We start from the raw sequence: 27253 nt of genomic DNA on the forward strand, positions 1-27253 counted from the left end.
ATCAAACCCATGTCTCTTATGTCTCCTGCATTGCCAGGCGGATTACATATTGCCTCCCAAATTCCCTCAGACCCCACACCCTGTCCTTCCTTTCTCAGCCCTGGTCACGACTTTGAATGTGGGACTGGACCGTGGGCTCGGGGCGGGCAGAGGGCAAAGGCTGAGCAGCCAAAGCTGGCCTCCCCTCGAGGGCCCCCCGGGTGCAGGCGAGCTGCCAGGTGCTTCATTCTCAGTGACCCCACGCGCCAGACCACATGCCCACCTTACAGATGAGGAGACCGAGGCCGCGGGAAGTGAAGAGACATCGGCTGGGAAGAGAGCAGGGAGCCCGCCCTCCGCGGGCCTGGGGCGGCCCCACTCTGGAGGAGTTCGTTGGGGTGGAGGGCTGCTGCAGTCACAGCCCCCGTGGGGGCCCCAGCCGAGCCTCGGGGTACAGAAAGGGTCCTCTCCTAGTCCCCCAGGGGAAGAGGGGCTCGGGGACTCCGGTGTCTGCTCCCCCATGCTTCCGTGTTCCCGTTCTCTTTCTTACCTTCCTCCCTCCATCTGTCGCTCTCGGCTCCCCACCCTGAGGGTCTCTCTGCCCCCTGCTGTCTCCCCCCTTCTCTCCTCTGTTTTCTCTCTCTCTCTCTCTGACTCAGTTTCTCTTTCCTCCATCCTCCTCTTTTCCCGGATATGTGCATCCCTCTGTCTGCCGGTGGGTCTCTTCTCTGCTCCTATCTCAGTCCTCCCCTTCCCAGTCCTCCTGCCTCCCAGTCCTCCTGCCTCTCAGTCCTCCCCCCCCAGTCCTCCCACCTTCCAATCCTCCCACCTGTCAGTCCTCCCCCTCTCAGTCCTCACCCCTCAGTCTTCCCCCTCCCAATCCTCCCCCTCGCAGTCCTCCCGCCTCTCAGTCCTCCCCTCTCAGTCCTCCCGCCTCTTGGTCCTCCCCCTCGCAGTCCTCCCGCCTCTCCGTCCTCCCCTTCTCAGTCCTCCCCCTGTCAGTCCACCCGCCTCACAGTCCTCCCCTTCTCAGTCCTCACCCCCTCAGTCTTCCCCCTCCCAATCCTCCCCCTCGCAGTCCTCCTGCCTCTCAGTCCTCCCCTTGCAGTCCTCCCGCCTCTCCGTCCTCCCCTTCTCAGTCCTCCCCGTCAGTCCTCCCGCCTCGCAGTCCTCCCCTTTTCAGTCCTCACACCCTCAGTCTTCCCCCCTCCCAGTCCTCCTGCTTCCTCGTCCTCCCACCTCCCCAGCACGTCCAGCCCTGTCCGAGTAGGGCCTGCTCAAAGGCCAGGGGTGTCTCTCAGCCCCTTTGTCCATCACCCTCTGCTTCTGTTCCCACTGCCAAAGGGCATGTCTCTGCTGGGCTTCTTGGTTCAGCTTCTGTAGTGTGACCTCTTTGAGGCCCTGAGGATCACAGGTCACCAGCCGGCATGGCCTGTGGTCTTCTCCCGACCAGTCTGGCCAGGCATAGTGGCCTCGGGGGCCTCAGGGCGGGCGGGCCTGGACTGGGGGCCCCCAGAGAGCCAGCTGCGGCTCACGGCAGCGTCACGTAATTACGACATGAAAGTCCACGATTTCCTCTGTGTGTTGGCAAACAGCGGCTGGCTGCTAATGCAATCCTTTCTTTTAATGGATTCTTGAATTCAAATGATATGTAATTAAGCATAATTAGCCGCGTACCCATCTCGGCTTGTACTGCATGCCACGTGGGGCCGCCTAGGATCTCATTAGGAGGCATCTTCTTTCACGGGCCGATTTCTGGTTCCCCCTCGGGGTGGAGTTGGTTCGACTGGACAGTGAACCTGGGCTGGGGGCTGGCGAAGGTCCGAGGTGGACAGTCCTGCGGCCAGCTGCCCCCAGCGAGGACGGGAGATGAAGACTGGGGGCGGGTGTTTGCTGGGAGAGGTTCCGCTCTGCTTTGAGGACGCCCTGCCGCCATCCCCCTCCCCCATCGCGGTGGAGAGAAAGGTCAGGGATCTGCCCTTGAGGGGCGCACAGAGAGGGCACAGGGGGTGTCAGCACCTGGGCGGGCATGGCCTGAGGACATCCCCCTCCCCCGACAGCCTCCTCCTGAGTGGGGGCTGGACACCCCCACACATCGGTGAGCGGGGCCTCAGGGCCGCCCTCCGCGAGGGAAACCCGTAAGGGCGCTTGCACGCGGTGCAGAGCCGCAGCCTCGCGCACACAGGCTGAGCACGAGACGGGACGTCCGCTCAGGTCCTGCCTCCCTGCCACCCCCACCCTCCGGCCCCCACTGCAATGCCGCCCCCCCCACCCAGCTCACTGTCTTCCCTGTACCTCGCACGCCCAGGGGTCTCCATCCATTCATGCCATCTGTCTGCCCCCCACCAGTCTCCCTGCCTGGCCTGCTCCCAGCAGCCTGCCACTGGCCATAATCTCCATGCCGAATCTGCCTCCGGGCCTGCCCCCTCCAACCGTGTGTGTCTCTGTGTGCCTCCCGTGAGCACCCCCCATCCAGAGGCTAGGGACTGCACGCTCGGAGGTGTGCCAGCTCACTGGTGGTCACCAGGTGGGTGAGGGGTGGAGCTGTGCTGTTCTCAGCGCAGCAAGGAGGAAACCGAGGCAGAGGGGCGGTTTGTCGTGGTGGGTCTGCTGCCTGTTCAGGCGCTCCGTCTCCATCTCTCAGGGCCTGGCTCCCTGTGCCCTGGGCCAGGCCGCTCCCATCTCAGGGGGAGCTGCCCAGAGAGGAGTCCCTCACCCGCCTGCTTCAAAAAGACCTGAGCGAGGGGGGCACCCTTCAGTATGTTCAGGGGAGGGGTTGTCTGCCCTCTAGGAGGGCCTGGGCAGAGAGCCCCGAGTTCCAAGGAGGAAGACCCTCTTACAGGAAGGGCTGTCCGCAGAGACCCTGGACCCACCAGGAGGCCATGAATGCCCCTCCCTGAGGGGATGGGAAGGGAGGGGCCCTGGAGGGCAGACGGCCAGAGCCGGTGGCACGAGAGCCTTTGCTGGGGAGGCCCAGGAGGCAGTGGCTTGAGGCTTGTGGGCCTGTGTTCTGCGTTCTCTTCTTTTCACAAAGTTTTAAATATGTAGAAACCATTCTTATCTCGAGTGCTGTACAAAAACAGGCTGCTGGTAGGGTTTGATCCGTGGGCCACAGAGAAGGACCGCCACGGTAGGAAACAGACACCTCTTCACGTGCGCTTGGGCTTCCCGGGTGGTCAAGAATCCACCTGCCAACGCGGGAGGCGCAGGAGACACGGGTTCAATCCCGGGGTCGGGAAGATCCCCTGGAGCAGGAAATGACAACCCACTCCAGTATTCTTGCCTGGACAATCCCCGTGGACAGAGGAGCCTGGCGGGCCACAGTCCACGGGGTCGCAGAGTCGGGACATGACTGAAGCAACTGAGCATGCACACACGGAACATGTGACTTTATATGAGACTTTTTAATGAAACTTTCACAGTAAAAACACCTCAAGTGTGACCCTACGCGTGTTTTACACTTGTCAAGTGCACTGAACGTGAACAGTGCGATGCTCTTTCCACCATGAACCACCCCCGCGATCACCACCTGGGCCAAGGTCTAGAACACTGCCACCCCACCCCCAGGAGGAAGCCGGCTTCTGGCCTCTGCCCAGGAGCCTGGCATCACCCACTCCGGAACTTGACATGAACAGGTCCTCTGGCCTGGATGCCTTGAGCCCAGCTTCTTCCACCCGCCGCGATGTCTATGGGGGACAAAGGGCAGACCTGGCAGTCTGGGGGGCTCACCGTGGGTGGTGGTGTTCCACCTGGGGGGCTCACCGTGGGTGGTGGTGGTGTCCCGCCTGGGGGTAGCTGACCGTGGGTGGTGGTGTCCCGCCTGGGGGGCTCACCGTGGGTGGTGGTGTCCCGCCTGGGGGGCTCACCGTGGGGGGTGGTGTTCCACCTGGGGGGCTCACCGTGGGTGGTGGTGTTCCACCTGGGGGGCTCACCGTGGGGGGTGGTGTCCCGCCTGGGGGTAGCTGACCGTGGGTGGTGGTGTTCCGCCTGGGGGGCTCACCATGGGTGGTGGTGTCCTGCCTGGGGGTAGCTGACCGTGGGTGGTGGTGGTGCCCCGGGCCGTCCAGGCGTGTGCACGTCCTACCCTGTTGATGGACATTTGTGCAGTTTCCACCTTTTTTTCTATTACGACCGAAGCCGCCAGAACATTCCAACACACGATTTTGGTGGACAGGCCGACGCCCTTTGGTTGTGTTGCCCGCCTAGAGGGGACTCGTGGCTCACAAATAGGTGCCAACACCGTTGTCCAGGGTGTGTGCCACCTACAACTTCTGACAGTTAACAAGCACGGATTTCAGCACCGACACGTGGTAATTTGGGTCTTAAATTCCCGTGTTCACTAGATGTTTGGATCTGGCAAGAGCAAAATAATAATCCCTTAAATACCTCCACTGATGCAAGAGTTGCTGATCCTGCGGGCAAAGGTGAGGGTCCTTGTGTGCTTGTCACTCTTGAGAAGACCAGGAGTGATGCCCAGTGCCTGCTGGCCCTGCCACCTGCAGGTGGCCTCTGCTTGGACTAGGCGCTGCCCACGGGGGCCTTCCTGGAGGGGTGGGAACATGTGTTCCCACGTGCCTCGAGGCTCTGGCACCCAGAATCGGGCCAGGAGTCAGAAGAACCGGGTCAGATCTGGGTCTGCCCTCCCTGCTGTGTGACCTCAATCAAGTCTCTGAACCTCTCTGATCCCCCATTTTCTCACCTGCTTCCACCCCGGGGACAGAAGGAGAAGAGGATGGGAGATGGGTGAGGGCCGTGCCTGGGGGGCAGCGGGGGTCACTGCAGCAGGCAGAGAAGTGGCCTCAGCCCGTACAAGAGGGTGGGCAAGTGAGCAGAGGTCCCGGGGAGGGGCACAGGGCAGAGTCAAAGGCGGGCCTCCTCAGTCATAAGGAGTATCCACACTTCCTGCTCCCACACCCCTGCCCCACTCTCAGGCCTCAGCAGCCCTGGGCAGGAGGCCTCCAAGCCACTGGGCTGAAAGCTCTATGGAAGAAAATGTGCCTAGGACGCCCTGACGGTCCAGAGGTTAGGACTTCGCGACGCCACTGTAGGGAGCACGGGTTCGATCCCTGGTCAGGGAGCTAGGATCCCACAAGCCACACGGTAACTCACCGCCCCCTCCAGCCCCCGCAAAAGGCACCTTTGCTCAGTTCAGCTCAGGTCAGTCACTCAGTCGTGTCCGACTCTTTGCGACCCCATGGACTGCAGCATGCCAGGCCTCCCTGTCCATCACCAACTCCCAGAGCTTGCTCAAACTCATGTCCATTGAGTCGGTGATACCATCCAACCATCTCATCCTCTGTCCTCCCCTTCTCCTCCTGCCTTCAGTCTTTCCCAGCATCAGGGTCTTTTCCAATGAGCCAGCTCTTCGCATCAGGTGGCCAAAGTATTGGAGTTTCAGCTTCAACATCAGTCCTTCCAATGAATATTCAGGACTGATCTCCTTTAGGATGGACTGATTGGATCTCCTTGCAGTCCAAGGGACTCTCAAGAGTCTTCTCCAACACCACAGTTCAAAAGCATCAATTCTTTGGTGCTCAGCTTTCTTTATGGTCCAACTCTCACATCCATACATGACCACTGGAAAAACCATAGCTTTGACTAGACAGACCTTTGTTGGCAAAGTAATGTCTGCTTTTTAATGTGCTGTCTAGGTTGGTCATGAGTTTCCTTCCAAGGAGCAGTGCCTTTAATTCCACGGCCTTTGCTCAGGATGGCCATTTTAGGGTCAAGTGCTTTTTCAGTATCAAAACTTTCCAAAGGGGTAACCTGACTTTTAGGATGTTGTCAGAACCCACTTCAGTCACTTCTTCCCGGGGGCGTCCGAGGTGGTGGCCCCGCTGCTGGGGTGGATGCGCTTTCATGCTTGCCTGGGGCGTTTGGCTCAGACTTTGGGGTGATGCCAGCGGCAGCCCCTCAGCGTGGGAAGCTGCACCGGGGTATCCCCCTCACCCCTGCCATCAATCTCCAGCCCACGAGCAGTGGGGGTGTGGGGTGCCTTCCTGTCACCAGGGCCCCACACTCCAGTTGATAGCCCACCCTCTAGGCCACTCCCACAACTGTCAAGGCTCCAGGGGTCGTCCCCAGGAGCCCACCCCGAGCCCCTGCCCCCTCCTGGGACCAAGGCTGCACCCCCATTAGTTCCCCTTCCCCTCTCACGTCTGCTGGGAGCCTGGCTCAGCCGCAGCCCCTGCACGGGGTCCCCTGCGGCCCCGCGGACACCCACCCTCATCGTGTGGCCTCACTGCCCTTGTTCTCCGTGTCCAGCGGGGCCTCGGGGAATAGAGGAGGGCACAGATGCAGGGTTTGGGTGGTCCTCGCCTCCCAGATCTCAGCCGGAGAGCAGCTTTGCGAAGAGCCTTCCTCTGCTGGGTGGTGCAGCCTCTGGGGGTACATGAGCCCCCCACCCACCCCGGGGTCTGGGTGGGAAACTCGGAGCAGGACGGAGCTCAGGGCCCCACTGTCCGGGGCGTGATGCTTCTGCTGGCAGCATGGATGGAGCAGGGGCCAGCGGCCACTCTGCCACGGGGCTCTGAGCAAGCTGCCCACAGGAGGGGCTCAGGGAGGAGTCCAGGCAGAGGGAGGCCTGGGTGCTTCTGAGTGGGGGTGGCCCGGACTGGGGCATGGGGAGGTCAGGGACCGCACCAGCCAAGGCCAGCCCGGCCTGATGGGACGCAGAAGGGCCTGGAAACCTCCTGAGGGTGAGGCCAGGCCTGTGCTGGATGCTGGGAAGGCAGTGACCTCAGAGGGTCACCTAGGGGTTACTGACCGGCTAACCCTCCGTCCTGCCCTCCAGGCCCAGCGACGAGCACCACCCGGAAGTCAAGGCTGATGGATACGTGGACAACCTCGCAGAGGCCGTGGACCTGCTGCTGCAGCACGCGGACAAGTGACGGGCCTTCTGGGAGGGCCCCGCCTCCTGCCACCCTGCCCCGTGCCCAGACCACCCAGGGTGCTGCCCTCGGCCCTGGATAAGCAGGCAAGAGGGTGCCAGCCAGGCAGTTCTGGGCCCCTGAGCCACCAGTTCCTCCTCTGTCTCCCTCTACCGACCCTCTCCTCCCCTCACCCTCCCCAGACACATCTCCCAGCCTCCTGGGGGGAGTTTGATCCCCGCTGATGGCCCATCCCATCTGTTTGTCCCTCTGGAAGTCGAGAGGTGGGCAGACTTGTTGAACGCCCACACCCACCCTCCATTCACACCACGTCCTTTAAATGTGCTACCTGATTGGACTCAGGCGTTTGCCCACTGTCTTTTAGTGAACAGTCCCTGCGCTTTAAGGAGGCACCTGGAGGAAGCGGGGGTCTCCCAGGCACCGTCCTTGTAGGCAGAGCTGAGCCAGCCTCCCCGGGACAGCCCAGCGGCTCCGGCCCCCACCTGGTGTCAGAGTGGGCACTCAGCACTCCCCGTGCACCTCCCAAACCATGCAGCCCCTCTCCCCATCCCATCCCCTCTGGAGCCAAAACAGAATGGCTCCCAGGGCCACTCTGCCGTGCTTCAGCGTGAGAACTCTAACCTCTGGATGCCAGGTTGTGGATGGAGGGTACCTGCTAGAGCCTAAACTGTAGACTTGTCACCCCCAGGAAATTAATGGTGAAATAAACTCCGCCCTGACCTGCAGTGACTCATGCTCTAACTGCTCGGGGGCTGGGAGGACCGTCCCTGATCCCACCCTGGACTTGAACCCCTACACGTCAGAGGGCCCGCGCCCCGAGACACCTCACCTGCCTCAAGCCCTTCATTCAGCAGAGGGGGGGGACACTGAGGCCCCATGGGGACCAGGTGGACAGGGCAAGCATGGGCCCCCGCTCAGGGTGGTGAGCTGCAGGCTTTCTGAATTCACCCACTGCCCCGGTTTCAGGTTTCAGAATCAGTCAGCAGGTCGGATAACTTGATTGCTCTGTTTCTCCCCAAATCCACCCAGAAGCCACTGACAGATCTTGGGAGACTTCTCATAAAAGAACTCATGAGTCCTCCAGAACAGGACTCCCATGAAACAAAGGCAGGTGATGATAAAACGTTCTGCCTGAATCCGAGTCCCCTGGCCTGTTAAATCAGGATTAGAAAGATGGTGCTGGGTCTTCTCATGGAAATGAGAGGTAACTGGTTAGGCTCATGGTGTTGGCTTGCAATGGAGGCAGGGCGTTTGGCCTATCAGCTGGAAAATAGGCAGATGCCCTGCCCCTGGAGGGGGTCCCCTAATCCCAGCTCTTTAGGCGATGAGCTGGGTGCTGTAGGCAGGCACGAGGTGGCTGCAATTCACCGGGGCTCGGAGGGTGACTGTGAGGGAGCAGGCCCGCAGCCTCCCATTTGGCTTGTTCCCTTTTTTCATCTTGCCCTTTTCGTGGGCCACCCTTGCCCGCTGTCCTCAGCAGGGGCCTGCAGCCAGGGTAATGGGGCTTTGGAGGAAGGTGGCTGGTGGTTCCCGCTGCCCAGGAGTGGGATGCAGAGGGTGTCAGAGGAACAGCAGGCGCAGACCCCTGCTTTGGGCAGAGAACATACCACCTCCTGCCCCAAGCTGTGGGTTCAGCGAAGTGGACACTGTTACCTCCCACTTTTACAGGTAAGGAAACTGAGGTGTTCGAATCAAAGTCCGACTCTGCATCCCAGGCCCTTTCTGGTCCTTTCCACAGTCCTTCCATGGGGGGTGGCCTGTGGTGGACCCGGTGGCTGTGACTTCCCAGGCGAGGGGCGCCCTGATGTCCTCCCCCGGAGATGTAGTGTCTTTCAGGATGGAGGGCCAGCCCTACTCTGGGGGCACCGTGTGCCGCCTGAGCCTCAGCCACTTTCTGTGTGTGTGCTCAGTTGCTCACTCGTAGTGCCCAACTCTTTGCAACCCCTGGACTTTGCAACCCCAGGCTCCTCTGTCCATGGGATTCTCCAGGCAAGAATACTGGAGTGGGTTGCCATTCCCTTCTCCAGAGGATCTTCCTGACCCAGGGATTGAACCCAGGTCTCCCACATTGCAGGCAGATTCTTTACCAGCTGAGCCACCAGTGAAGTCCAAGACCCTGATGCTGGGAAAGTTTAAGGGCAGGAGGAGAAGGGGACGACAGAGGACGAGATGGTTGGATGGCATCACCGACTCAGTGGACGTGAGTTTGAGTAAGCTCTGGGAGTTGGTGATGGACAGGGAGGCCTGGCGTGCTGCAGTCCATGGGATTGCAAAGAGTTGGACATGACTGAGTGTCTGACTCAGTCATGAACTGAATAGACAGTAAAGAATCTACCTGCAATGCAGGAAACCCAAGTTCCATCCCTGGGTCAGGAAGATCCCCTGGAGTCAGAAATGGCAACCCACTCCAGTATTCTTGCCTGGGAAATCCCATGGACAGAGGAGCCTGGTAGGCTACAGTCCATGGGGTCGCAAACAGTTAGACACGACTGAGCAATTAACACATAAGATGATAAAAGCAACATGTGTCATTGTAGGAACATCAACAGAAAAGTTCAGACAGGAACCAGAGCCTCTTGGAGTCTGACCGCTGTTAACATTTGGGTGCATTTCCTTCCACATCGCTCCACGTGAAGATAAATGTTTGAACAGTTGGGATTGCACCGTACGTGGAGGGTGGTCCTGGGGTTTTTTTGGGTGTTGATTCTTTCACTTAAGCCCGAGGAGTGTTACAAGCCCTGTCTGCACGTGAGGAGGCTGCTCAGAGGCAGCCTACGTCCTGGTGGCCCACGGATGGTGCCCCGTTGGCTGCGGGTGGCCCTCAGTTGGGCCGGACCCAACGGCAGAGCATTTGAGCTGCAAGCCCCAGAGCTTGTGCTTGAGGCAGTGTCCCCTGCTGCCCCTGGCCCTGGTGAGGCACCAAGGGGGCTGCTGAGCTGGGATGTGCTGAAACCAGATCCGAGCCCTGCCATGGATGTAGCCTGAGGAGGGTGAGTAAGGAGCTATTAGGGCTGTAGCCATCCAGGGCCACTCTGGGGGAGCCTCCTCTGCCAGTCATGGGGAGCATGAGGCAGGGTCTCTGGGCCCCTAGCCTTGGGGCTAACAAGGCTGCCAGGGGAGGGCATGGGGCTCCTCCCACCCCCAGCCTTGCCTCACCTGCTTCGTGAACTGCACGTTCATGGGCCTGTTTGAAAAAGGAAGAGCTGCTAAACAGAAAACAAGGAGAGTCTGGGTGGGGTGCTCTGGTGGCTCATTCCCAGGGTTGGGGGGCGTCCTTAGGACCTAAGACATCTCTAGCCATAGCCTCTGTGGTCAGAGGACGTGGGCCAACCCTGGCTTCTTAGAAATTACACAAGCCTCCGTAAATTTGTCCCCAAGGCTGCAAGCATCATGGTCTCCTGAGCTTGGTGAGCAAAGGGTCCGTGACTTGGGGGCCAGGCACAGGAGCCCACTCTGGGCTGAGCTGTGTGCACTGCTGACCCCTTGGCACGAGCGGTGCAGACCTGAGCTGTGCGTCCTCTGCGGGGCAGGGAGGGCCCAGCCTGTGTCGTCTCCCGGGGTACCCTGGTGGGCAGGTGGCCCTGCACCCGGCAGGACTTTCAGGCCAGGCCCTCTATAGCGTCAGGGCCGCGTGGCCCGGCCTGGGTGCTGAGCTGACATGCTCATGACAGCTCTGTGACAAGCAGGTCCCTCAGTGCTCCTAACTTGGGGATTACAGCAGGGTGCGGTCCCTGGCTCCTGGCTGGAGTGAGGAGGAGAAGTCCTCCGCCCAGAACACACAAGCACTCTAATGACTGCCCCGGAGCTGGGGACCCCCCGGATCACAGCTGTGGCCATGGCCAGCCCTCCCGTCAGTCGCTCACAGCCTCCTGCACCGGAAGATTTTGAGAGCACTCAGCTCTCCCCCCACTTTACAGATCTGACCCTGGGGCTTGGAGGGGACAGAAAGGCCCCAGGCTCTGCCTGTGCCAGCCCAGAGCACAGGTGCAACCCTCCGATCCGTCACCCCCAACCCCCCAACAGAAAGCACACAGCCGGCTCACAGCAACTGGGTACTGAACCAGGAAGCTTTATTTACACAGTAAAAGTAACAAGCAGATTCCTGAGAGACTAGAGTGGCCCTAGTGCAAGATAGTTGTGGCCTGCGCAGAGGGCAGGCTGCGGTGGGTGGCAGTGGGGGGCAGACCCAGCGCCATCCTGCACAGCGCTTCACCCGGGCAGGGGCCGGACCCAGTGTGGCCCGTTTTCCAGCCACCACGCTTCCTGAAGCTCCAGGGCACCGACGGGTGCTGCTGGGAAAGCACACGTGACCCCGGAGACGGCCAACCCGCGGGCACCCGCGCCCGGGACGTGGGCCCCCACACTGGGACACAATTTCTTTGCCAAGGAGACTATGCTAGAAGATTGGACTATTCTAGCTAGGTATAAGATTTCTGCTGTGGTCTGGGATTTTTTTTTTTTTTTAATTAAATCCTTTTCTTTTCTCTTTAAAGAGGCGCCAGTGGGAGGGGTCCGGCCACCGTGAGCCTGCGGCAAGCGGCGACACCATCGCCTACATGGAGGCGCTGTCCTGGCTGGGTTGCTGCCCCCAGAGCCGGGGCGTGAGGACCGCCTGCACCCCAGGCTGTGGGATCTGACACAGTCATCGTGTGGATGACCTGCCTCCAGGCCAGGGTGTGTGAAACTCGAGCCCGTGGTGGGGCGTCTGTCCAGGGCGTGGGCTGGAGGCTCAGGCAGCACCAGCCAGAGTGTGGAAGCGCACAGGCTGCCCCTCCCCGACCTTGCTCTGGGGCCCCCTGTGGACAATGGGTTTGTTTCCTTTCTAAGGTGGACTTTGCATTTTAAAATTTCTTTCAGTGTATACAAATTCACAAAAACTTTTCCTGCTACAAAAATTTTGTTGAAAAGTAAGGCTTTCTGAGAGTGAAAATCCTCACGAGCTCTCCAGGGGCCTGGGAGTCGTGTCTGCCCATGGGCGCTGCACAGGCCCTGGCCTCCACTGCGAGTAAGGCAAGAGGGTATGCGGTAATGTAAACGCTGAGGCTGCCGCCCCGATGCCCGGCCCGGCCCCACGGGCAGCGGTCTCTGTTAGTCGGCGGCTTTAGTGAGGGTGCCCCAACAGGAAACCCCCACACCCTTCAAATGCACGACCCTGCTCTTGTCCTTCCAGGCTCCCGGGCAGGCGGACAGCCTGGCACAGCCCTCCCTCCTAGCTCTGAACTTCCTCAGTTCCCCCTTACAGGCAGGAGTTCATGGGCTGCACTAGGCAGGGTCCTGGCAGAAGTGAGGTTCGGGGCTGGGAAGGAGGCACCAGCTGGCCTGCTGCCCCCTAGGGACACCCCTCACCCCAGGGTGGTCAGAGAGAGTCTCCCTTCAAGACCAGGAGTCCTGGTGCCGGGGGAGCAGAGCCCAGAGACGGGCCTCAGGCAGCACCTCCTATAGACAGATGGGGGCTGCTCTCTTTGATGGGAAGACGGACATGAAGCCACCCCACAGCTGCCTCTTTCTCTGAGGGATCACTGGTCATCCTCTCCCCTCCTTGCTGCTGTCGTGGGCTTGGGCGGGGAGCTTCTGTGGGAGCAGGAACAGCCAAGAGAGGCCTGAGGAGGCTGGGAAGGGCCAAACCCTGCCCTGGGCTGCAAGCCCTTCTGCCTCATGGGTCCCAGGAGCAGCCTGCAGGGAGATGGGGCGGGTGGGGCCACGGCTCGTCCTTCCCCGCCACCAGGCCTAAGAAGGGGTGGGGGGTGGCTGGCAGGGTCCGAGGGGGCCACGCGCACTACAGCTCTGTGACACGCACCACTGCTGCGTCCCTTCCCGGCCTGGAGGAATGGCATCCAGGGGAAGGGCTGCTGTCCAGGGCGCATGCCCACTATGGCCACTGGGTGTGGGTCAGGTATCATGCCTCCCACCCAGGCTCCTTGAGGCCAGGGGGCACCGGCACGTCCTCTCCCGTCCATGCACCCGCTGCTGGACGCCCCGGGGTCTCCTGGATCGGCTCAAAGACGACGAGCCGCCTGGTCTGGCTCCCCAGGGGGGCTGTGCCCTTTGGCGGGACCTGCCCAGCACCCAAACGCCCACGATGCTCTACAACCTGCGGATTCTGACACCATCTCGGGGGGGCAGGGTGGCGGGTCATGGAGTTGGGGTTTTCTGCAAGCATCTTAAACAGCTGATTTTTAAGAAGAGCCAACTCTAAATGAGAACTTGAGCCACTGCACTTCGGATGTCCAGAAGTAAAGGTTTAAGTCACGTTTCCCCAAACCTGGTCTCTCTTCAGAGGAAAGAGAAAGAACCATGTGCCCTCAGCCCTTGCAAGCACTGAGGGCTCTGCCATCAGCAGAAGGTGAGTGGGACCAAAGGGATCCCCGGAGTGCCTCTGTCGCGTGGCAGCACACTGCAGGGGACACGTGGATGGACTGAGCCTTGTGGGAAAAGGAGCCACTTTGCTCATAAGCTGACCCCCACTGCTGTTGTCTGCAGAAGACGCCGAGCTGCTGACAGCTGGATTCCAGGGGAGCCAGAGCCCCGTGGGGCGTGTCTGCAAAGCGGGGCTGGGGAGGAGCGGTCTGGGAGAGAAGCCTCAAGGAGTTGGGGCTCCTGGTGGACCTGGGGGGGCTCTGCTGGGGCACCAGGAGCCAGGAAGGGTGTGTGGGCACCCCACTCTGTGCTTGTGGTTGGGGCAGTAGCAGGGAGGTGGCACCCCTCCAAACCCCCCCAACCAACAAGGCTGTGCTTGGTAGATGGCCGGGCCCAGAATGGCTGACAGGCACCCTCTAGTCCCGGAACATGCCCAGGGCCTGGGTCTGCGCACCTACACAGGGCCCTTGTCCCTGAGGACGTTTTCAAAAGGCTGCCCTCCTCTGGGGACGTCTCTCCACTCACCCGTGTCTACTGAGCTCATTGCTCAGTGGCAGGGCATCGTGGACAGCGGCTGCCAGCTGCTGACCCTGCCAACTTCAGCCCCCAGCCCCAGAGCAGCAAAGTCTGGAGCTGGGACCTCTACACCATGGGAGGGGCTCGCGCCTCTGCCTTCTCGGCCAACGGAGCCACCAGATGTCTACCCACCTGGACGGGCCTCTAACAAGCAACCCCCCGCACCCCGAGGTGTTCCCTGGACCCTGGGAGTCCACCCGGCATGCAGGGCCCCATCACCCACACCTGGAATTAAGGCCGAACGGTTCTGGTGTTAACGACCGAGGAAGCCTCCCCCGCCTTCCCGAGCCTGAACGGGAGACCTGGGAGAGAAGGCACGGAATACACACTCGAGGGGAGGAGGGCGCGGCAGGGCTGGCCCCCCGACCCAAACCTGAGAGCGGGAGGGCGGGTGGGCCCGTGACGCCAGCACGTGGACCTCAGGCGGAAACCCGGGCTGGGGGTGGAAACCCCAGCCCTGCGCAGACGCCAAGAGACTGCCCAGCGGGCAAGGCTGGGGTGCCGTGCCCATCGATGTGCCGCAAGTGAAAGGGGGCAAGAGACCGAGACTGAGAAGCTTCCGTCCCGGCCCCCGCGGTTCCGTGGACCGTGGCTGCCGTGCTGGTGAAAGGCTGAGATGCTGCACTGCGGGGCGGGGAGTGGGGGGCGGCCCGGGCCCCCACAGGCGGGACAGCATCTCGGGGAGCCGGTGGACTCGCTCCTGGGCCCTGATGCCCGCCTCCCAGGAAGCTCGGATCAGGCCCAGGGGTGGGGCTCCCCGGAGGGCCCGCCACCGCACCTGGGGGGTAGGCAGGAGGAGGCCCCTCGATTCAAACGAGCCCTCCCGCCCCCCGCCCCCCGCCCAGGGCCTGCCCCCCGCCAGGGCCTGCAGCCCCTCAGTTGTTCTCTATCTGCTCGATGTCCAGCTCGCCGTCCAGGGAGCAGGGGCTGCTGCGGGCCCTGCGGTCCCGCCAGGCTGTGCCCGGCTCCTCGCAGCATGGCTCCTCCCGGCAGGCCAGCGAGTCATCCAGGGAGGAGGGCAGAGGCTCAGGGACCGGGGTCCCGGCGGGCGTCCTGCCCCCTGCGCTGGGGGCCGAGTGCAGGGCGGCCCAGGACCTGGTGTGCAGGGCGAAGGGGCTGTGGGTGCTCCGGTCCTCCGTCCCCGTGTTCAGGCAGCTGAGACTGCTGAAGGTCTGACAGTTCTGTGGGGAAGACAGACACAGGTCACAAGGGGTCGCAGTCCCACGGAATCCAAGGACCGAACGCCCCACCCAGCCCGGCCAAGACCCCTGGGGGGCTACATGGTGGTGGGCCCACCAGGCAATGGAACGCCCTCCCCAACGTCAGCAAAGGCAGAGGGGCCGTTGGTTAACTCCTGAAGAACCACCCCTGGCCGGTGAACACCACGTTAATCAAGAGACATAAAATGCAGTTGAGTGACTGAAGTCGCTCTGTCGTGTCCAAGTCTTTGCAACCCCATGCACTGTAGCCCACCAGGCTCCTCCGTCCATGGGATTCTCCAGGCAAGAGTACTGGAGTGGGTTGCCATTTCCTTCTTCAGGGGATCTCCCTGACCTAGGGATTGAACCCAGGTCTCCTGCATTGTAGGCAGATGCTTTACCGTCTGAGCCACCAGGGAAGCCTCAAAATGCAGTTATTTGTCTACAAACTGGCAAAGAGCACAAACTTCCTAGCATCTAGTTCTGGGGGGACTGGGGGTGGTGGTGGTGCAGTAGGGAGGGTGCTGGGGGCAGGCTCAGAGGCCTTCACGCACAACCTTCCTGCAAAACAGAAGTGGCAGGTTCACCTCTAGGATTTTTACCGCAAGAAAACAGTTCGGACGCAGCAACACAAATGTGCCTCGTCACACCGTTACAGTGGAAAGAAGGGAGTGACCCAGCATCATTCCCCGTGATGCTGGTTCCGTAAAGCATGTCTTTTCAGGCAGAGGGAGGCTCTTGAGCCGTTGCAAGAACACGGCAGGAGCGGGCCCACTGATGTAAAGGGAGAAGCCGCCAGGCCGCGCTGGCGCTCAGAGCGGACGCGGGGGCCCACACCACCTTCTCGCCGTGGCAGGGATGGGACGTGGGCGGGGGAGGGTGGGCTTGACGTTCGCGTGGCGCACAGTCCCACACGGGCCCTGGGCTCCCGGGCCCTCGGGTGGTGGGTGTCAGCCCCGCTGGGGGCGGGGCAGGGCTCACAGCTGGGGGCCGCGGGCAGACCCCCCCACCCCCAGCCACACTTAGGCCTCGGTGGCCTCCTCTGTGAGAGGAGGTCCCTACCTGTCCCATCTGAGGCCCCAGCAAGAGCCAAGGGCTCCGCGCCCGCCAAGCCCTCCCTCTGTGAATGTGGCCGGCCTGGAGGAGGCAGCCTAGGGCCCACCGGCAGCAGCCACAGCCTGGACGTGACCCCACGCACTCACAAGAGGGGGCAGCCGGCACTGCGCACAAGTGGGTCCAGCTACATGCCTGCTTCCACGGCTGAGCGCGAGGCCCGGGCAGGACAGAGGCAGCCCAGCCCCTTCCCAGGGACGAGACAGAAAGGGAAGCGCATTGGAGGCAGCAGCTGGGGGGATCCGGGCTTTGGGAGGTGGGAACGCGGGCAGCACTGCCTGCCCACCGACGCCGAGGCCACGGGCCTGTCCCCGAGGGCCCTGGTCCATTTGCTGACGGCAGTGTTTATGTGTCGCTTTGGAATGAAGACGACCACTGGCTCATGGCGCACAAGCTGCTGAAGCATCTGGGCAAATGGAAAAGGCGCTCTCTCTGGAGGGAGGAGGCGGGGCCCGCCGTGCGCACTTTCCCTGTTCCTGCCTGCACCGTGGAGGAACCCGTTCTCGTGGGTCTGCTTGTCCTGGAATCTTTTGATTAACTGAGGAAGGCAGGCTGGGGGGTGGAGGGTACTGGGGGGATTGAGGAGAGAAGAGCCAGGCTACCCATTAGACCTGCGATGCTGGCCCTGACTGTGGCAGGAGCCAGCCTAGGGGCGCGGAGCCCCTGCTGGGTTGCATAGGGCTCAGAGGGCCCAAGTCCTCACTGGGCACGTTTGCTCTGCTGCTGGGAGACAGCTCCTCATGCAAAATGGCCCCCGAGATCCTTCATGTCCCCAGGGTCAGAACGCAAACCTGGGTGGGGATAAGCCCCAGCTGGGAGGCCCTTGAGGCCTCTCCACCTCCCGGTCACCCTCTGGACAGGCCCAGACCTGAGCCGGGACAAGAGGAGAACTGGGTGGGGGGCAGAAGGGAGGAAAGATGGCCCAGCCCAGGCAGGGGCATCAAACCCCAGGCTCAGCAGGGAGGCCTAGGAGGGAGGCCCCAGGAAGCCAGATCTAAACCCCTGCACGGCCAGATGGTCTCTCGCCCTGTAGACGTGGCGGAGAGGAAGGAGTGGCGGTGCACAGCCGTGTGAGTCCAGTTACAGACAGTGGCGTCCGGTGCGAGCCCGGTGTGCTGCGAATGGGCCACAGTGAGGCTGAGATCCTGGGGCTTGTAGCCCTGGGGGAACGGCCACAATGCTCCCCTCCATGTGCAGGACCTGAGCGGGCCTCCCTGCTTCCTGGGAGCTGTACCACGAGAACGGGGTCTTCCGGAACTCCTCCCGAGCATCCTACCTGCCAAACAGCCTGACCCCAGGTGCTGACGAAGGTGTGTGTGTGGGGGGCGCCTGCCTTCACGGCAGCTGTGACGGCACGTCTGGGCACGAATCGTATTACGCAGCAGCCACACCAGCAGCAGGGTGCCGGGGACCCCGGTTTGCTGGGGCCTTTCTGAGATGTGGCTTCTGCCTTGAGTGTGCCCGGGAGAGGACTGAAGTCAGAGAGGCTGCCGTTACAGTCCTAGGTTCTGCCACACACAGGCCTGACAACTTCAGACAAGACCCTCCCACCTCTGGGCCATGGCACCCCCAACCAACGAAGGGTGGGCCAAGGGCACCAGCCCCCTCCCCTGCCCGTTCTGGCTGTCTGGAATAACTGGGTCGTTTCTGCTTTGAGGCAGGACAAGAAGCTGCAAGGTTTGGTTGGTGACTGTTGTCACAGCAAACCCCGGGATGCCCGACCCCACCCTCTGAAAGTCCTCAAAGGCACCTCCTCCTTGGCCACAAAGCCAGTGTCACCTTGAAAACACTGTTGACTCAAAACTCAGCTGTTGCAGCCACGGTGAAAACCAAGACCCCTCTGCAGAGTGTCCCAGCCGGTGGCAAGGCCCACCTGCCGGGGAGGAATGTGGCTGTCACAATGGGGCAGTTGTGTGTCCCGCCCAGGTTCCAAGCCAGAAGAGCCCGTCCTATGCCAACATCCAGGGTGTGGCGCTGCGCCTGCCAGGCTCTGGGGGCCGGGTCCCACCCCGCCTCTCCTGGCAGCTCACACTCCCCGAGATCTCAGCACCCACGGGAGAATGCTACACGGGCCTGCCAGAGGCCTGGGCGCCCCTCTGGGGAAAGCGGCAAAGCTGAGGACAAGTTCAAAGCACCGTGTGAACACATCATTCCAGCGTGAAGTGGTTGCTGGGGGACAGACAGTCCCCCTACGCCAAACTCTGTTCTCTTGAAACCCAGCCCTAGCCCCAGAGCTGGGCCGCCTACTTGGGCACAGGCCTGCCCAGGTAACAGAACTCAGAGAGGACCATCCATGTGGCCTCAGGCTAGAGGCTGGAGATACTCGTCAGCACCCCAGCCCGAGAGTCTGGAGTGACTTTGGAGTAGGGCCCTGAAAGTCCAGCTGCTTCCATCAGACCTGCCATATCGCAGGGTCTATCCAGCTGTGTCGCAGCCCACACACCTATCCAATCTTCCCAAGGCTCTGCAGTCAGGAGCAAGGGCCCCCTTCTCCTGTGCGGATCTTTGCTGGGATCCCCCTGGGAACTCCAGGCAGAGGCCCACCAGACCTGGGTGGGGGAGAGCACCCCCTGGCACTTGCAGCCACACCCAGCCCCAAGTGCCCACCCTGCCAAGGGGCGAAGAGCTCATAGCCCCTCACCAGCTCAGGACAACTCTGCCTTGAGCTACCAGCTGAAAACCAAACCCCGCCTTGGGAGACTCACCCGAACTCAACAGACTCAGCCCCGTCTCCCTGTGCACGCCTCCGCCCCGCCCCTGCCTAGCAGCAGGCTGTGAGCTCCATCCTGCCCCCAGGGGCCAGGGATCCCTGTGCCAGCCTGCGGCAGTGCGGGCCTAAGGGCAAGGTGGGCCAAGGGGGCGCCGTGGCCTGAGGCAGACAGTGCCCTGAGGAGGACCGACTGTTTTCCTCACTCCTGGTTTCTTGGGCCCCAACTTGCCCTTGAACCCCTGGAACCAGGAAGGCCTCAGGAGTACGGTACACGTGGCCCCAGGGAGGAGCAGCGGATGGGGTCAGAGAACCCGGACCTGAGTCTGGAATTGCCTTGTTTGCTCCAGAAATGTAACAGTCCTTGCCGGCCTGACTGCTGGGCCTTCGCAAGGGTCCTACAAGAAAAGGGATGTGAAGGGGGGCTCCTGGCATCCCCCTCGACTATGGAAGCCTGCTCCCTGGTGCCGACGTGCTGGCTGGCACAGCCCCAGCCCCCCTGGGCCCATTCTCCCGAGGCAGACCCCCGGCCAGTGACGGGCTGACGTGGGTCCCGGAGCAGCCCAGGACCGGGGGTGAGGGTGGGGGGTCCAACCCCAGGTGCTCTGTCACATGACGGTGCTCCCCGGAGTTGGGCTGTGGCCGGCCTGGCTGCTTCCTGCACTTCCTACAGGTTCCTCCCAGGAGCCGCAGGGTCTCTGGGACCAGATTCTGCACTCCAGCCCCGCTTCCATGGAACCGACCTCAGACGGGAGGTGAAAGCGCTCTGCTCTCCACGGCTCACCCACAGCGCTGTTCCTTCCGAACAGGAACGCGCGAAGGCAGCCCGTGAGGTCCATGGGTCGGGACCGCCGGGGAGGAGCGGCCGCGGGGAGGGGCCCTGTCTTCGGGTCAGCCCGTGTCCTCACCCCCGGGCCCGGGTGAAACGTCCTCTCTGCGCTGTGCTGGGACGGGACCCGGGTCCCCCAAGGCACACGGGCACTTCCCCCTGCTCAGACAGCAGGGTGACAGCGCCCAACTCCCCTCTTCCGCACCGGCCTTCCAGCCTGGCACGTTTGCTTTTTCCTGATGCCAGCTTCTGGTCATCTAATTTCCTAGATCGCTTTGTGTGACTGATCTTGAGGGAACCGCCTCAAAAACAGGGGCATCCCAACAAGCCCAACCAGCTAGTCAGTTTGGCCAGACCAGGTCCCCACCCGGCCGGGGTTCCTGGAGCTTCGGGGGCCCCTCTGCTGGAGCTGCTGGGCTCGGGTGCTGGCAGAGTCCGGGCATTTCCTCCCCAAACAGACGCCTTCTCCAGAGCAGAATCTCCAAGTGTCGGGAAAACACCAGGCCGTGAGGATGGCTAGCGGCCTGGAAATTTTCTAAGTCTCGTTTATGCTGGAGGCTGGCATAGTGACAACCGAGGCGGTGTGAGGCGTGCGGTTTCCTGGGGTGGTGCTGTGTTTTTGTTTTTAATTATCTCAGATAAGACAAAAAAAAAAAAAAGACACTGGCTTACTGGGGCCTATCTTTAATCCATCTTTGGTAAATCTGAATTTTGCATGAAGGCTGGACTGTCGCTTACAGGAAGCCTGGGAGCCCAACGACGGGTCAGGTGGTGGGGCTGCCCCGGGTCAGAGCTGTAGGTCTGGCTGGAGGTGGCCTGGGGCAGTGGGCACAGCCGGCCCCTCACTCCCGGCTTCTCATCTCCGGGCTCAGGACGCAGAGCCCAGCACCACTTCCTGCTCACTGGGCCTGATCTGTCCCTGTCACACTCACCTACGGGACCCCCGTGAGAGGCAGCCTCCTCGAGCCCGGACTGCTCCCTTGCCCTCGGGAATATGGGAAACGCCGGCCATGCAGCCCAGAAAGGGAGGCCCCGGGGAGCACCGTGGATTCAGCCCTGGACACTCAAAAGTTCTTCCCAGACCACGGGCTCTAGAATCAGGCAGCCGGGGATGGGCGGGGACTATCTGTGAGGGTGCACGGACGGCCCTGGCAGTTACTGGGAAGCCCTGACTTCCTGGGTCATTTCCCGGGCTTCCCTCTGCAGAGGTCAAGAAACGTCTCCTGAGCACCCAAGCCCTGCAGGCTCTTCTTCGTCCGCTAGAGCCCAGTCTGCATCGTCCCTGCAGGAGCCAGGCTGAGCCCAGTGGTCCCTGCTGGGCCCCCATGGCCTTGACCCGCACTCCACCGCCTGGCTTGGGGGCCGGGTCATGGAAGGTGTGAGAGCAGCCTGGTGGGATAGGAAGGAAGGACCCGCAGGGTTGGCCCCCGGGAACTCAGCTTGTGCGTTCGCGCAAACCGGAGGTCGTGTCCTCCGAGCGGTAGCCGGCCCTATAGGGTCTGGAGCCCACACAGGAGCACCCCACACCCAGGCTACACTGTGGTGAAGGCTGTTTCTACACCAGGTCCCTGGGGCGGGGGCGCAGATGGCCTGCCTGCACAGAGGTGCGGACGCTGACACCAAGCAGCTCACAACTGGGAAATGAAGCATTCTGCGGTGTGTGTTCCGGCCAGCACACACTCAGGACAGGACTTGTGAAACCACTTCGCTCTCAGCTTGGTGTGGAGAAGATTCTTCGCCTGACAAAAGTCAAGAGATCTTTCCAAAGCACACAGGACGCTGGCGGGGCGGGGGGGGCGGGGGGGGCCAAGGCCAATGTGTGGCGGGGATGCTCGGGGACTCCAGGGGCAGCCTCTGCCCAGGACGCAGGGGCACTGAAGGTGGGGCCAAAGTCCAGAGCAGATGGTGGGCCCCCGGGCCCCCGTGGCCACACCAACCCACAGGGTGACGTGAGTGCGGAGCGCCGGGCCAGCTCAGCCCCGCTCCAGGAGCTCCATGTCTGCCCCCTCCCATCTCAAGAGAAGCTGGTTCTCAAGTTTTTAAACTGAAAATTAAAACAGGTGAGAATAATCAGGAAGCCTCGGTGAACAACAATTAGGCGAGACCAGTCCCACCAGTTCTGATATTGGCTTCCAGAGAAAGGCGAGGCTTTCTGGGAAAATGAACAGATTACCAATCAGCCTAGCAGCCTCACCTGCAGATTAGGTGGACTGAGGCTGGGAGAAGTGAAGACACCTCAGGTGGCACAGCACAGAACAGTCACAGAATTGTCTGGAGGGTTCATTACATTGAGACCACGTAGGAAGCCAAGGAGGCGCTTGGCAAACCTTGATCTCCCCGGTCCCTCCTCCACCCACTGTGCTGTGTTCAGGCTGAGGGAGGGGGCATGGCTCTCTGTGGACAGTACTGCATGACCAAGGCATCAGGGGTCAGCACTGTATGGCCAAGGGGTCAGGGGGCTCGGCTTTGGGAACAGAATCTATAATACAGATGGTCAAACCCACTGCCCTTTTTAACCAAAACTTGCTTTCAGAATTCCGCAAGACCTGCCAGTTACACAAAAGGTAAAAATCCTTAGGAATAAAAATGCAAGAATTGGCAAGAGAAATAGAAGAAAACTTCATAGAACGTAACAGTGGACTTGAACAAATAGACATCCTGTCTTGTGGACAGAAGACTCGACCTCAAAAAGGTGTGAATTCTCCCCAAGTTATTTCATAAATCTAACACAATCTCAACCTGCAATGTCAACAGCAGTCCTCGACCCCCACCTCCAATCTCAGAGTAAGCAGATTCTCGAGTTTTTAACTGAAAAATGAACCGGTGAGAATGATCAGGAAGCTTCCGTGAAGAACAATGAGGACAGCCGAGTCCTGTGCTGTGCTTAATTACTCAGTGGTGTCCCCACTCTTTGCAACCCCATGGACTGTAGCCCGCCAGGCTTCTCTGTCCATGGGATTCTCCAGGCCAGAATACTGGAGTGGGTAGCCTTTCCCTTCTCCAGGGGATCTTCCTGACCCAGGGATTCAACTGAGGTCTCTCCTGCATTGCAGGTGGATTCTTTACCATCTGAGCTACCAGGGAAACCCTGAGACTAGTCCTACCAGATGCTAAAACTTGCTGCAGAGCCTCAATAATTAGCAGTATATTACTGCGCGAGGACACAGAGACTAATGCAATAGAGAATCTTCTGAAATAGCCCCAGGTTCAGTTCAGTTCAGTTCAGTTGCTCAGTCGTGTCCGACTCCCTGCAACCCCATGAATCGCAGCACGCCAGGCCTCCCTGCTGCTGCTAAGTCACTTCAGTCGTGTCCGACTCTGTGCGACCCCACAGACGGCAGCCCACCAGGCTCCCCCATCCCTGGGATTCTCCAGGCAAGAATACTGGAGTGGGTTGCCATTTCCTTCTCCAATGCATGAAAGTGAAAAGTTAAGTCGCTGAGTCGTGTCCGACTCTTAGCGACCCCATGGACTGCAGCCTACCAGGCTCCTCTGTCCGTGGGATTTTCCAGGCAAGAGTACTGGAGTGGGGTGCCATTGCCTTCTCCGCCAGGCCTCCCTGTCCATCACCAACTCCCGGAGTTCACTCAGACTCACGTCCATCGAGTCGGCGATGCCATCCAGCCATCTCATCCTCTGTCATCCCCTTCTCCTCCTGCCCCCAATCCCTCCCAGCATCAGGGTCTTTTCCAATGAGTCAACTCTTCACATGAGGTGGCCAAAGTACTGGAGTTTGAGCTTTAGCATCAGTCCTTCCTTTAGAATGGACTGGTTAGCATGTCATAATTTTCAATAGAGGATATTGAGACCAATGAGTAGACATATTAAAAAAGAGAAAAAAAGGCTGACTCCATATTCAGACTATATACAGGATGAACTCCACATAGACCTAATATTGCAACATAAAACCATAAAAACACTAAAAGGAAATACAGGAGAATTCTTTTATAGTCTTGGGATAGAAAGCCCTTTCTAAAACCCAAAATTCAGATCCACAGAAGAAATAATAAATTTGATAAAAATGTATACATGTCAAAAAACACCAAAGGCACTGGTGGGAATGTAAGACTGTGTACGCGCTTTGGACAGAGACTGACAGCTTCTGAAAATGTTGAAGCACAGAGTTACAGGACACAGCAGTTGCACCCCAGGTATACAGCCAAGAGAAATGAAGACACATGCCCGTACAAAAACGCGCCCGTCAGCGTTCACAGCAGTGTTGCTCATAACATCCAAAAAGAGGAAACCGCCCCAATGTCCCGTCAACTAGCAGCTGGATAAATAAAATGTGGTAGGAGTATTTTTCAGTCATAAAAAGGAATGAAGCACTGACACACGCTCCAGCAGGAATGAACTTTGAAGTCACCACGTTGCTTGGGGAAAGAAGCCGGTCAACGAGAAATGGCGTTATTGTATGATCCCATTTATATGAAAGACCCACAACAGGCAGATCCAGGAAGAGCAGAAAGCAGATTAGTGGGTGGCTGAGGGTGAAAAGCGACTGCCAGTGGGTGTGAGGCTTCTTTGGGGGGAGTGAGGAAGCTGTTCTAACACCAACTGTGGTGAGGGCTGCACAGTTCTGTGAGCACACAAAAAACCACTAAGGTTGTTTGCTATAAATGGGTGAACTGTATAATGTGAATTATATCCCAATAAAGCTGTTCAAGAATGTCAAAAGACAAAGAACAAATCAGAAACAAACATTTGCAGTTCACAGCACATGCAAACGGAGAAGGCAATGGCACCCCACTCCAGTACTCTTGCCTAGAAAATCCCATGCGCGGAGGAGCCTGGTGGGCTGCAGTCCATGGGGTCGCTACGAGTCGGACATGACTGAACGACGTCACTTTCACGTTTCATTTTCATGCATTGGGGAAGGAAATGGCAACCCACTCCAGTATTCTTGCCTTGAGAATCCCAGGGATGGGGGAGCCTGGTGGGCTGTCGTCTATGGGGTCACAGAGAGTCGGACACGACTGAAGTGACTTAGCAGCAGCAGCACATGCAAAACCAACCTCTCTAATGGACACTTGGAGCTTTCCCTGGTGGCTCAGAAGGTGAAGTATCTGCCTGCAATGCAGGAAACCCAGGTTCAGTCCCTGGGTTGGGAAGATCCCGTGGACAAGGAAATGGCAACCCACTCCAGTATTCCTGCCTGGAGAAGCCCATGGACAGAGGAGCCTGGTGGGCTACAGTCCATGGGCTTGCCAAGAGTCGGACATGCCTGAAGCGAATAACATGCTACTGTACAATCAAGAAACAGAGCAACAGCTCCATTTTCTTTTAAGGGCACATGAATACAGTGCAGAACACACGAGTGACCTTTAACTATAAGATGTTCAACTGACCAGAAAAATGCAAACTAAAATGACACGGAGGAACCATGTTTTCACCTCTCTGGTTGGCAAAACCCACGTGGGAGCAGGATCTGCTGGGGCGGCGGTGGGGAAATGGACCACCTGCAGCATCATCGGGGAGCGTGGCCCCCTGCGCGTCACCTGGGCAACAGGCTCCCGGACAAGGAGCGTGCACGTGGAGTGTGCCCACAGAGGATACACCTGCACACGCCTGTAAGGGCCCGAGCAACGCTGAGAAAGATGCGTGCGGCCCCGGGGGTCCACAGCCGGGGTCTGGGAAAAAGAAAGTGGGGCAGAGCCGCACAACAGACCCTCCTGTGCTGGAAAAAGGCAGCCAACAGCTGGGCTGTGACTCAGAAACTCTTCCAGGGTCTATGATTTACGACAGCGAGGTGCAGAAGGCTAGATGTCAGCCTGCTGTCTTCCGTACAAGAAAGGAGAATGAAACAAGAACATTATTATTTGCTGGTACTTGCATAAAGGAATTCTGGAAGGATCACAAGAAACAAACAAGGAGTTAACCTGAGGCCACGGGGGATGGGAGCGAGACTTCCCTTGTGTATTGTTTTAATTTCTGAACATGTGAAAATACCATCAAAAAATAAAATATGTGTGTGCTTATATTATAGAGGAAGGGACACTCTAAATTAGGAATGAAGAAAAAGGATGACTCACAGGCCAAAACAAATCTTACTGAAGTGGTCACTCTGATTTTAAAAAAAAAAAAGACCCTCCCCACGGCTGCAACAATCTCCATCTTAAATCATTTTAACGTTTCTCCACCAAAGTTCTTTTCGACTTTCCTCTCTCTTATTGGCAGGAATAAGGCTTATGCATTACCAAAAAACAGTACTTTGTGCAGATGAAAAAAAAAAACAAAACAAAAAAACCCCTACAGGGTTCCTACACTTAATAATCACCAAATTAAATCTGAGTCTCTCACAAGCACAAGACGGGAACACATCGGGAAGGCCGCCCCTTGAGTGGCAAATGGCCCACACATGTGCCAGCCATCTGCACGTGGGCGGTCAGCCATGCGGGCCTTTGCCCGGGGCTGGTAGGCGCGCTCACAGACGCAGGCCGGGGGAACCCCTTGGAAAATATCTCGTTGTTCTAGAGGTTTGCAGGGCTCCCCGCCCGCCTGGAGGGGGCCTGGCCCGGGGGGCTCCTCTCACTCTGTGGGAGAACACTGCCTGGCTTTGTGGGTGACCCCAGGCCGTGGCTGGGGCAGCTTTGTGCCCCAAACCCAGCTTTCCCCGGACAAGGCCCGTCTCTTAGCCTGTGCCAGCCTTGTCCAAGTGGGCCAGTGCCGGCCATTCAGAGCGGCTGCCCAGCCCTGCCTGGGGCGGGAAGGAAGCTGCTTGTCTATCAGAAGTGGTCTGAGGGCAGCAGCCCCCCGGGGCCCACGAGAGCCTGGGTCCCCAGGGAGGGTTAGGACACATGCCGAGGATGGACGTGTAGGCCAGGGGTCCGGAGCTGCGACGCGTGTGAACATGGAACCCCCCACCCCCTCGCCACCTGTCATCGTATATCCACACCTGGCAAAGAGATGAGAAGCACAGATTAAGTTCAAAGTGTCTGATTCGGCTGGATTTCCTTTCTGTTTGGTGGGGGAGAGGGGAGGCGCTCTTCGAGATCTCCTCCTCAACGATAAAACATAAATCATAAAGAAAGGCAGGCAAACCCTGCAGAAACACAACTGGCCGGTTTCTCTGCTCCAACAGGCCTTGGCATGGAGAACTCCAGAAGCGAGCCACCCCCATGCCCTCTACAGACTGGACCAAGCGCCCCCCTCCCGCTGGAAGGACCCCCAGAGGATGCCCTGGGCTCACACTCCCAACCTCTCTGGTTTGGTTCCGCCCCTCTTCCAAGCTCTGCAGCTCCAGGCCCCTGGCCCCCGACTTCAGGAAGGACAGTGTCTGAGCAGGGTCCAGGGGCCACCTGCATAGCCAGGATCCATCCCACACCATGGGCTCCGGTGGTGTCTGCACTGACACCAACGGCCCTGGAGGAAGGCTGGACTTCACGGCAACAGCCACACGGCACTGACTCCCAGCTAGCGGGCCCAGGCCAGAGGGCCGCGGAGGAAAACAAAATGCACGCCCCATGTCTGCAAGGCCAAATATTGGAAAATCCAAATGAAACCTGCTACCATCAGGCTGAACTCCAGGCAAACCTGAGGCCAGGAGAGCCTACGCTGACCACCTTAGGGTTGTCCCAGCACCCCTCAACTCCAGGAAGCCAGG

General features: G+C 59.7%; 2 protein-coding genes and 1 non-coding gene across 5 annotated transcripts in view; 1 reads left to right on the forward strand and 2 right to left on the reverse strand.

The window, feature by feature from the left end:
- The window catches only part of LHPP (phospholysine phosphohistidine inorganic pyrophosphate phosphatase), a 128143-nt gene extending 120549 nt beyond the window's left edge, over positions 1-7594 (forward strand). For both annotated transcript variants that reach the window (XM_061403812.1, XM_061403816.1), the window contains one exon: positions 6773-7594. In XM_061403812.1, coding sequence (XP_061259796.1) covers positions 6773-6869 — 97 coding nt within the window. In that variant the 3' untranslated portion in view covers positions 6870-7594. The remainder of the gene's footprint in view (positions 1-6772) is intronic.
- Positions 7595-10918: 3324 nt separating this feature from the next.
- FAM53B (family with sequence similarity 53 member B) overlaps positions 10919-27253 on the reverse strand; it is a 79343-nt gene continuing 63008 nt past the window's right edge. For both annotated transcript variants that reach the window (XM_061403810.1, XM_061403811.1), the window contains exon 4: positions 10919-14983. In XM_061403810.1, the coding sequence (XP_061259794.1) occupies positions 14678-14983 (306 nt within the window). In that variant the 3' untranslated portion in view covers positions 10919-14677. The remainder of the gene's footprint in view (positions 14984-27253) is intronic.
- Positions 15348-15420, reverse strand: TRNAC-ACA (transfer RNA cysteine (anticodon ACA)). Its single transcript has one exon. It is a non-coding gene; the product is annotated as a tRNA-Cys (tRNA).

The sequence above is a fragment of the Bos javanicus genome, chromosome 26, assembly GCF_032452875.1.
Source record: "Bos javanicus breed banteng chromosome 26, ARS-OSU_banteng_1.0, whole genome shotgun sequence".
Taxonomy (NCBI): Eukaryota; Metazoa; Chordata; class Mammalia; order Artiodactyla; family Bovidae; genus Bos; species Bos javanicus.